Source organism: Molossus molossus, unplaced genomic scaffold (assembly GCF_014108415.1).
Source record: "Molossus molossus isolate mMolMol1 unplaced genomic scaffold, mMolMol1.p scaffold_m16_p_7, whole genome shotgun sequence".
Lineage (NCBI taxonomy): Eukaryota > Metazoa > Chordata > Mammalia > Chiroptera > Molossidae > Molossus > Molossus molossus.
This window is the reverse complement of record NW_023425401.1, coordinates 10,099,984-10,110,709: the sequence shown is the minus strand read 5'-3', so window position 1 is coordinate 10,110,709 and position 10,726 is coordinate 10,099,984. Positions and strand designations below refer to the sequence as shown.

The 10,726-nt window shown below is 46.8% G+C and overlaps 1 protein-coding gene across 1 annotated transcript; it reads left to right on the top strand.

Moving 5' to 3' along the window:
- The first annotated feature begins 268 nt into the window (after nt 1–268).
- PPP1R17 (protein phosphatase 1 regulatory subunit 17) lies at nt 269–10,726 on the top strand. The gene is made up of 4 exons (XM_036247625.1): nt 269–344; nt 3,580–3,732; nt 5,235–5,387; nt 10,647–10,726. The coding sequence occupies exons 1-4, from the start codon at nt 269–271 to the stop codon at nt 10,724–10,726; spliced, it is 462 nt and encodes a 153-aa protein (XP_036103518.1).

Sequence of the window (10,726 nt, the reverse complement as noted above, 5' to 3'; positions counted from 1 at the left end):
TTGAATATTGAATACATGACAATTACATAAGTCCACATGCATGTGTGTGGGGGAGATTATTTTATTGTAGCTGAAATCATATGTTAGCGCTTCTAGTAGCCAAGTAGAAGAGACAGACTTGAAAAATGGGATTGAGTTGGGAACATGTAAGTGCCCAGTAAATACACTTATTTAACAAGTGCATGAATGAATAGAAGACATGCTAATGGACGTGTGTGTTATACTTCTGCAGCGCTGGGGAAGAAATCCGCTCTCCAACCCCCCTTTGATGATGTCCACCGAGAAGCCACTCGATCTCTCAGAAGACAGACTGGACAAGCTCGACACTCGCTGCAGCCACTTAGGTAAATGCTCCGCGGAATGTCAGTGGTGGACGGACCTCAGAAAAAAGTTCTCCACCATTTAGTTTGCAGGCAGTTGGGAGGGAGGCCCCCTAATCCCGATAGTTTGTGCCTTTAGGTGCCAGCCAACCCAGGTGGGCAGACAAATAGCCATGGGTTCCTGGGGTCTGCCATGTAAACTCAGTGATGCCCTGGAGAGAAGATCATCTGAGTTTTAACAAAGAGAGAGAAGAGGCGTTGCCATCTTTTGGGGGGTCTGGGAGAGCTGGGAGCAGCGCGTCTCTGAGGCAGTCGGTGGAACGTGGCCATGTGGCTCGTTTCCGGTGGTCCCTGGCACAGCACGCCCCATGGGGGCTGCCGGGAAGATATTTCACATCTCTCTCTTTGCCTATCAAGTCAGACTTTTAAATAGCCCTTTTCTGCTTTATTGTCAATCTGTTTCCTTTCCAGAACTGACTTTCTGCATAACCTTTGTAATGAAAATGCCAGAAACATTTCTGCCTCTACCCATTTCTAAAAATGAGACACTCAGACTTTGACGGATGGGCCCTTTGCATATTCATAGCCTTTGTTTATGCCTCGCCTGGTTATGGCTCCCTCCTTCCCTTTCCCCATTTGCCTTCAAGATATTTTATGTTCAAGATTTCTCCCAAAATGGGAAAATGCGTAATTGAAGTAAAAGTCACAATTGAAGCGAATGTCTTGATTTTGATACTGTGGACTGAGTGGCATCCTGGGGTTGAATGGTGACCCATGACTAGTTTATGTCTTGCCTGTGCCTCCAGGGACCCCACAGCTGGGCAGCACCTACTCTGAGCCACATTCATTCATTCAGCAAATGTCTAGGGTCTGCATAAAGTGGGGGAATGAACTGTGCCATGTGGTATCGTTAAAATTGCATTTTCAACCAGGCATTAAGATTCATAGTCCCAAGAGCCTGGATTTAATCCTGGTGCCTGTACCCCCCAGTAATGTAACTCAGCCTTCTCTCAGGTCTTCTAACCTCTTTTTCCTCACCTGTGAATATTTAACACCTGGTAAACACTAGCATTGACAAATCAGGAAAGGTTTTGGTTCATCCCACACACTAGAATGGTTTGAACTCACCTAGTACATAAGTGATACTCAATAAAGCTCCCCCTTCACCTCCTTTTCTGTGTATGTAAAATTAAAAGCATACCATCTCATGCCTTACAAATATCACAATCTCAATTAGTGTTTATTAAATTGAAATTAAAGGAATTAAATATTTTAGGTGAAAGGAAATGGTCATTACTATTAAATGATGCTATTTGATTTTTTGGTTAGGTATTGTAATCTTTTGATGATGTATGGTTATTAAATATTTCTGATGGTAGATTCCTTGTGTATATTGAGTTTTCTAAAACAAAGGAGCATCTAGATATAAAGTCCCGTAGACCGTAAGCAACTTTAAATCAGGGACCAGCTCTTACTTGTTTCGGTCCTCGAGTCTAGCTCATGGCCTGGCATACAGAAGAGGCTTAATCAACAGTTGTTGAATAAATAAATGAATAATGACACGTTATGTCTAGGTCCACTGACGTGAAAAGGTCTGATACATGAATAATCTTCAATGTTTGAAATAAGTTGACCTGAATATTTTCCTAAAATAAAAAGAGAGACAGAGAGAGAGAGGACAAATGGAAAGAGGAAGGGAGGAGGAGAGGGAGGGAGGTTGAAAGATCCCATTAATCTCTGAATTTCCCCAAATTCATTCATGGTTGTAGATCTAGCTAGGCTATATCCAGGCAATAGTGAGTTTCCAGAGAAGACAAATAGCTTTATTGCCCTGTAGTTCCTTTGAATTCTAACAGAGTAGGTCCTTACACATCAGTGGTTCTCAACCTTCCTAATGCCTGACCCTTTAATACAGTTCCTCATGCTGTACATGGGCCTATCTGCATGTGGGCGGACCCGCCTGGAGACGGATAGTGTCTCAGTTCCTAAGACCATCGGAAATATGTGTTTTCCGGGGGTCTTCGGCAATCCCTATGAAGGGTCGTTTGACCCCCTAAGGGGTCACGACCCACAGGTTGAGAACCACTGTTATACATAAGGTATTTGAGTTCATTCTTTCAAGCATACATTCAACAAGTATTTATTCATTGATGTTAAGGAAATAAAACACAAGACACCTGTCATCAAAGAGAGCAAAGAAGCCGTAGGCAGCAACAGTAACTAGATCATCTTTGAAAGGTGTCACATGAGCAAAAAAGCTGTGGGTGTTCAGAAATTGAGAATGGAGCCCCAGGCCTGGGGTCAGTGTGGAAGCACTTATGAATATCAGGGGGCTTTCCTCTGGTCCTGGCAGAAGAAGTTAAGGGTGAGCAATGGCCAGAGTAAACCCTTTCTGAGCATCTGAAATACAGCAAATGTATCAAGTGCTTCACCAACATTATCAACTTTAGTTTCACCACACACACACACACACACACACACACACACACACACACTGACTTAATATCATCCCCACTTTAAAAGCTGAGAGAATATCAAAGTTTCCAGAAAGTATGGTCCAGGTTCTCAGAACTAGCAGAGGTCAGAGTCAGGACTTGAACTCAGATCGGCCCTATTCCACCTACTCAGCATTCAACGTGCATATTTTAGAACAGGGGAAATTAAGAATAAAATTACAAAAAGGGGCATAATCCTTAATCTCTAAGAAGGCTCTTGGACAAACAGAATTGCAAAGCTGGGCAGTGGAAAAGCCAGTGTGAAGCCCGAGTGTGGGTCATCAGTGTGACTGGGCTGCCAGCCAAGTGAAGATACGAATGTACTGAGTGCCCTACTGCAGACCCAAGAGAGCATGCGGTTCCTACTGGCCTTGGGCCTCCAAAGAAAACAAGCCTTGAGCACCGGAAGTTGAGAAGGAGCGTCCAGCCTGGAAAACTGCTCTCCCATCAGGAATGTAACCGAAACCCACTCGGGCTTGCCTAACGGTACTTCAAAGTTTCTCTTTGCCTGGATTATCCATCCCATTTGAGTTCTCTTCATTTGAAGTTTTATACAATTCTAGTATTCCATTTTCTTACATGTATCCACGCAAGGCTACGGAAGTTCTCTGTAGACGAGACCACAGAAAAGAAACACTTGGTGTGTTTTTTTCAAACCAATGGTTTCTATTCCTTCCATCAGGTGAGACTGGACACCAACCAGTTTGCGATGAGACCCGTACTGGTGTCATGTCCTCATGTTCTTTGCCTTCTGTCCAAATCAGATGACCTTTCCGACCAGTTCATTAAGGACTGTGAGCTCAGAAAGAAGCCAAGAAAGGGGAAGAATGCGCAGGTCGCCCTGAACAGCGAGTCCGACCAGAAGACGCCGAGGAGAAAAGACACGCCAGCCCTGCACATCCCGCCTTTCATCCCAGGTGAGGCCCGGGGTCACTGCGCACCTGTAGAGGCCCCTGCTTGCTACCAGATCACAGCGCTCTTGCAGTGTTGTTTTCTTCAAAACGTGGGTGTTGTTTAATCATGGGTACAATTTCTCATTTGTGTTAGTTACAATGCGACCAACTGCTATAACAGACAAATTCCAAAATATTACTGGATGACACAGTACAGGACTGTTTTTCACTCACCAGTGGTGGAAGATGGGGGTGGGGAAGGCAGGCTGTGCTCCGAGCAGTCACTCAGGGACGCGGGATGCTGGAGGCTGAGACAGCTCCACACGTGGCTTCTGGGGGCCCTGAGCCGCCGCCCGCCTCAGCCCCCTGCAGGCACCGGCAGAGGGTCTCGTCCCTTCCTCCCGTCACAGGCCTCGCCTGACCGCAAGGGCCTGAGAAATGTAGCCCAGCTATGTGCCCGGGGGCAAAGCAAATGCGTGGTGAGCATTAGTGTGTCCCTATAACAACCTCACATGTGACACGTGACGCTCTCTTGTTCCCAAAGGTTTTGTTTTGTCTTATTTCCTTTACTCCCTCCCTCCAGGCCACCTGTTTGGGGTCCTCCCTAGTCACCACTCACCGGGAGGAAGACAGAGCAACCAGAACAGAGTGCTCTGGGAAGGACCAACCTTGCCATGATACATTGCATTTTAAACAAACACATAAATAATAAAACTGGCACTGAAATAAGCAGAAAGAAGAATGTCATACTGGAGGTCCTTACGTGAGGACCCCGGGAGCTGAGTCGGGCAGTGCACGGTGGGCGGGTTCCAGAGGAGGCTGTTCTCAGAGTGTTTGTCGGTGAATTCTAACAGAATAGGTCCTTATACATGAGTGGTTCTCAGTGGAGAGAGGGGAGAAGGCAGGTGGGTGAGGTAGGGCACTAAGTCCGTCACTGGAAAGTGGAGCACGGGGCTTGCAGAACAGCAATGGCCCCTCCCTCCCCCGCAGAGGAGGGCGAGCCTGGGCCCCGTCCTGGCTCTGTCGCCTGGGAGCTGCCTTACCGGGCACATTCCCCCGCCTCACTCCCTTCAGACGTGAGATGGTAACAGCAATATTCCATCAAATCAGGCATGTCAAACCTTCCGCTTAGAAAATGTTCTCTGCGTCGGCCTGCGGTACAGAGAGACCCGGGTTCGGTTCCCGCTAAGGGCACGTGCCTCGGTTGCAGTTTGTCCCCGGCCCTGGTTGGTCGTGCGGGTGGCAGCCACTCGATGTTTCTCTCTCTCTCACTTCCTCTCTCTCCTTCCTGCTCTATCTGAATAAAAAATGGAAAAATGTCCTCAAGTGAGGATTAAAAAAAAAAAAAATGTTCTCTAGCATAGCCTCAATAGATACCAATTCTTTGAGGGAGGTGCTTTTATTAAAATAAGTTTGAAAAGCACAGTGACAACCGTCACCGCGTGTACGTACAGAGATGGACGTGCACACCTTGGCTGTGGCATGTATGGATCTGACCTTGTTCCTCTGTTCCCCTCCCTACGCAGGTGTGCTTTCAGAACAATTAATTAAAAGATACGAGGTCCAAGAGAGACATCCAAAGGGCAAAATGAGTCCAGCTCTTCATAACACTGACCTGGAACAGAAAAAGCCAAGGAGAAAAGACACACCTGCCCTGCACACGTCCCCCTTTGCAGCAGGTAAAAAGAGCTGGTGCAGGCCATTTGCAAGGGGGTGCTGGGAACAGGTCAAGAGCCTCACCATCTGGAGGTGCCACGGGCATGGCCTTTCTCCTGCCCAGCAGTCTGTGTGGCTCAGAAGTGCTCCGGGAGGGGCAGCCTCACTGCTGCCTTTCAGGTTCCCCCCGTTGGCAGCTCCCCCGGGGCTGCCATGGAGGCGGGAGGAGGGCAAGAGCTTTATCTGTACTTCAGCAGAACCGGCCAAGTGCACTGAGCCGATGAAACAGGAATGTCAGCAGGTCCTTGAGAAAAGTTGAAATACCCTCCTCCCCAGTCTTCCCAGGATCATGCATCCTAGAGCTGATGTCTGATTCCCCAAGACACCCGGACACGTTGACCAAGTCCTCCAAACAAGAGACAGAGAAGGAGGGATGCAGAAATAATGATAGCTGTCTTAACATGTGTCAGGTCAAGCCAAGAAATCTTGCTCGCGTTGTTCACAACTCCAGGCTAGAAGGCAGCCAATCTGCTGTGTGAGGTAGTCTTGCCCCTGAGAATTTTATGTACAGGTTGGGAGATAAGACATGGACAGTTCATGATTAGAGTATAAGACTCTGTGTGTGCGTGTGTATATTTTATATAGTTGGGGCAGGGTGGTAGGGGATTGAATTTTAAAAACCAACCGAATAACACAATAAAGTAGCTGTTATCTCTCTTTACAAATAAAGAAACTGAGAGAGAATTTAAGTAACTTAGCCACTTTGGCCCTGGCCAGTTTGGCTCAGCGGTTAGAGCATCGGCCTGCGGTCCGGAGAGACCCTGGTTCGGTTCCCGCTAAGGGCACGTACTTCGGTTGCAGTTTGTCCCCGGCCCTGGTTGGTCGTGCGGTGGCAGCCACTCGATGTGTCCCTTCACGTCGATGTTTCTCTCTCTCTCTCCCTTCCTCTCTCTCCCTCCCACTCTATCTGTACAAAAAAAAATGGAAAAATATCCTCGGGTGAGGATAAAAAAAAAAAAAAAATTAACTAAAGGAGTAACTTAGCCACTTTGAAGTCTTCTGTGGATAAAGTTGATGAATGAATGGCTGATGATGATTGATTGATTGATTGATTGATTGGACTGATGATGGGATGATTAGAGGAGAGATGAATGAATCAAATTGTACTCAAAATCAAACACCGGGGGTTGTAACCCAGGTCTGTCTCACCTGTGGGCAGTGTTTCATTGTATTGTGTTAGTATAGCAATCTGACTAGCTCTGGATTAGACGTGGACATGCCAATACCCAGACTTTGTCATCTCTTTCAGTATTGTTCTTACTGTTCTTGTTGCTGCTGTTGTGGTTGTTATTTAAGTTGACTTAGGTCTATGAGTTGTTTGATAAATTCATGAGAACTGGCCTTGGATTGCTTTAGGTTGCTTGTATTTACCTGGATGTCGAGTCTAGTCCCTTGTAGACAGCAATGCTCAATAAGTATTTGGATTTTTAAAAATATTTGGAATTCATAATTCTGCAGTTCCAACTTCTCCATTAGGAGGCTGATTACTTTCTACCCATCCTTGTATTTATTCTTATTGCAGTTCTTCCAGGAGAGGATGTGGTGGAGGAGTCACCTTAGTACAGAGCAGTGGACACGGGCTAGGAGTCAGAACGGTCTGGGCTTGATCTCTGGTTCTGCTTTGTTCTAACTTTGTGACCCTAGGCAACCACCACAGGCTACAAAAGCCTCCTCTGCTTCATCCATCTCTGAAAGGAGGACCGTAAAACCTGTCTCCTGGGATTGTTAACACAATTAAATACAGTACATAGAGCACTCAGCATGGTCCCTGGCTTATCGAGAGACCTCAGTACATGTCAGTTCCCCTTCATTCTCTGTTCAACCTCATATTTTTCAAGAGAAGTCAAACCATTTCTAAAGGTGAGAATTTTCCTAGCCACCATGTTTTCGTTATCTCTCCATATAAACCTGCTAATTCAAGGAGCTTCCTGAAATGTTGAGCTCTGTTTATCCAGCAATGGAAGCTGCCTTCAGCCTAATATCTCCATCATAAGGGAGCAGCTTCCGGTTGGATAAAAAATGTTTATAAACAGTGTAAAGTTCACAGAGTTGGGGAGGGGGTTGTATATCCATAGGCTCTGGACACATGCTGAAATTGCTTGAATCAGCAAATCTCTGCGTTGTATTTGCAATGATAGACACTGTTCAATGATTCTAGCTTTTATTTGTATATCAGCTAAAGCACTTTAGTTTTGAAGAGCCTTTTAGTATCTAAAGAGTTGGCAGTCATCGAAATGCCAGTTAAGCTGACAAGGATGGAGCCTTCAGCAGATGTTCAGAGACTCACGTTGGTTTTAGCGGGGTGTTGAGAGGAGCTCACAGACAAATGCACTCCAGAGATGTCTCTTCTCATTAGCCCTTGGCTCGTGAAGACTGGATGCGATTTGCTGTGTTCTAACTCTCTGGCTAACTACCTTCTTTCCCCAGGTTAATGAGTGTATCTGATGGGTTCCAAAGGCCAGACGTCTCCTCAGTAAGGAGCCATGTCGGCCTTCATCACCACCCAAGGTTTGCTCCCAGCTTGGCTCCCAGCTGCCAGGGGCCTCCAGCCTGGTGACTGTGTGGCAGGGAGCACTGGGTTGTGATTGGTCAAATCTCAGTAGCTGAGGTCTACTTAAGGAAAATGAAGTCTTCAGGGGCAATCTTTGGCAAAAGGTACCAGGGACAGTAAAGAATAATGAGGCTAGACTCATCGAAAAGAAGCCCCCGGAAAATTGGATCATGAGCTATGAGCATTAGTGATCACACAGCTCAATACTGTACTTGTGGAAAGGACAGCAAACTCTAACAGACATCCAAGTTCCTACACAGAGGGTGGACGGGAGGCACTGACATTGTCTAAATTCCCACTGCATTCCAAGCCCCGTGCTGGGTGTTAAAATACCCGCTGAGAACCTCATCAGCCAGTGGGGGAGACGGACGTGTTGTCCAGTGATTCCTACGATGTAAAAATGCTTCTGGTAAGGTTGTGGTTGCCGCCCCAAAAGAATGTTGGCCTAAATCTATCTGCCGGTGGCATGATCCCCTGCGGGAAATACAAAGTCTTTATGTTTTGTATTTGTATCACCAGTTTCACAGGTGATAAACTGAGGCTCAGACAGATGAAATGACCTACTCAAAATTGAATGACTGCCAAAGGCAGACCTTTCTGGCCCTAGGACACCCCTTCAGTGACCCATCTCTGCTTCCCACAGCACGACACGGGGATTAGAACTAGGTTAAACCAGAAAGACAATGGTTAGGAAACCTTGTTCCTTCTCAACTCACTAAAACCAACAAGAGTAAGCAGCAAGAGTTAGAAGGCAATGACTACATAGACACAGACGCTCCTGATGGAAGGCCCATTTTAAGCTGTCATAGTCATGAAATCAAGGTTTTGATGAACTGTGTATTTTTCATGATAAGATATTAAAATTAATGCTCAGCTACTCAAATACAAATGCCGGTTCACTCTTCACTTGCAATGATCTCCCCTGTCCCTGGAAAGCCTCGTCCACGCTGGGAAGGGCTGACTCTGATGGCTGACCCCGAGTGAAACAGGCTCCTCCCTTCCCTGAAATCCCAAGATGCTCATAGGGCTAGCTTTCAAGGACACTCAAAATCATCAGAAAGTTGACTGGGATCTGGGAATGTTAAGCCTCTTGTCCTTTTTTTGAGTTGATACCGAATTTGGCTTCAAGCGATATCAAGGAAGGTAAGATGGAAAGTTTGCTGGCTGGGCCTTGCCAACTCTGTGTCCTCCTCCCGAGGTGGCCTTAATTCCAAACACAATCCCAACCCTCTGTGCGGCTGGGAGGAGAAGAATAGCTCCCACTGTGTTTCATAGGTGATCTATGCAAGAGACTGGGTTTCAGCTGGACTCCTGAAATTGTGTTCTCCTCCAATAAGTATCAGCTAACTGGTCAAGAATCTGTATGGGCAAGCTAGGAACTGAATCAAATGAGTAGTCATTAAGACCAGCACATGGTTGTCATTAATTTGCTGCTGTTGAATGGGTTCCGGGGTTGAGAAAGGCCTCTCGAGGTGCACAGACCTTCTCCCGGAAGTCGAGATCTTTATGAAATGCATCGTGAACGTAATTCGCTAATTATGAGAAGGGGGCAGGCAGTGCAAGGCGTGGTGGGAAACAGAACTGGCTGGCGGGGGAGGGGAGGGGCGACAGGGTCACGGAGGCCTGGCCTTGAATCGCAGCTTCCTTTGTCTTTTTATTCAAGCGACCCTACTTCACAATTCACAGGATAACACATCCACCCAGACCTCCTCGGATGGTCTTTTCTGGGCTGGTCAGTGCAGAAAATTTTGTTCAGGCTTCAGATTGCCACAGACCAGCAAAATTTTAAGACAAAATATTGTGGGGCCCAGTCGAGGGATGGATAGCAACTTTGAATTTTGCCTGGTAAGAAGGCTAAGGAAGAAACCTTCTGACATCCCTAAAATGTCCTGGGAGAAAAGATATTTTCATCCCCCAAAGAAGAAAAAGAATCACCTTGAAACAAAGCACAGCGTTTGTACATTGCAGCCATTTAGGTGTATGAAAAGCCAGCGACCCAGTTCGTATTTTCTCGTTCTGCTCCGAACTCTGTTAACTGTATTAACGACCAGTACTGACATTTAGAAGTGGCGTGTTCACCCTAAGCTCGCCATTTTCCCCAGATGTTAGTAAGATGTGTTTAAGTGCGACTTCGTGAGGCTTAGCTGTTCCTTACGAGGGGATAACGTAGCAGTCTGTGAAAGGGGCTGCCGCAGGGGTGGCGCTGGGCTGAGCGTCGGTCCGTACCTCTCAATTAATTGTCAAGATAACCCTGTATATAAGTGCCCCTCTCCTCATTTTCCCTAAGAGAAAACTGAGCTGTAAAAGCGTTAACTGACCCCACACAGACTGAGTGGCAGAATGAGGAATCCAAGTCATTTGGTCTCCAAAACTGGAGCGCGCGTCCCTCCCTGCAGGGCTGCCAGCAGACACACAGAATGTGGACAGGAGCCCCAGGCTGAGCCTCCCGTCCCGTTGTAACCCAAGTGGTGTCCTCATTGAGCCACAGCCTCTGGGGAGGCCGAATAAGGCCACCCAGCTCCCTCCCTGTCTTGGTTGCAGACACCTTTAGCTTTGCAGACACCGAAAGGTTTCTGGGTTGCTGAGCTCTTGTGTGCTGTGTCCGTGCTGAAGGGCTGTCTAATAGTTTAAGCAGAGGCCCTTCGTTACAAACCTGTGCTTTGTTTTGCAGATGTGACCCTACTCATGGAGGAGAGACCCAAAGTGATCATGGAAGATGACGAAAAGGACGGTGACAAGATAGCTATTTAA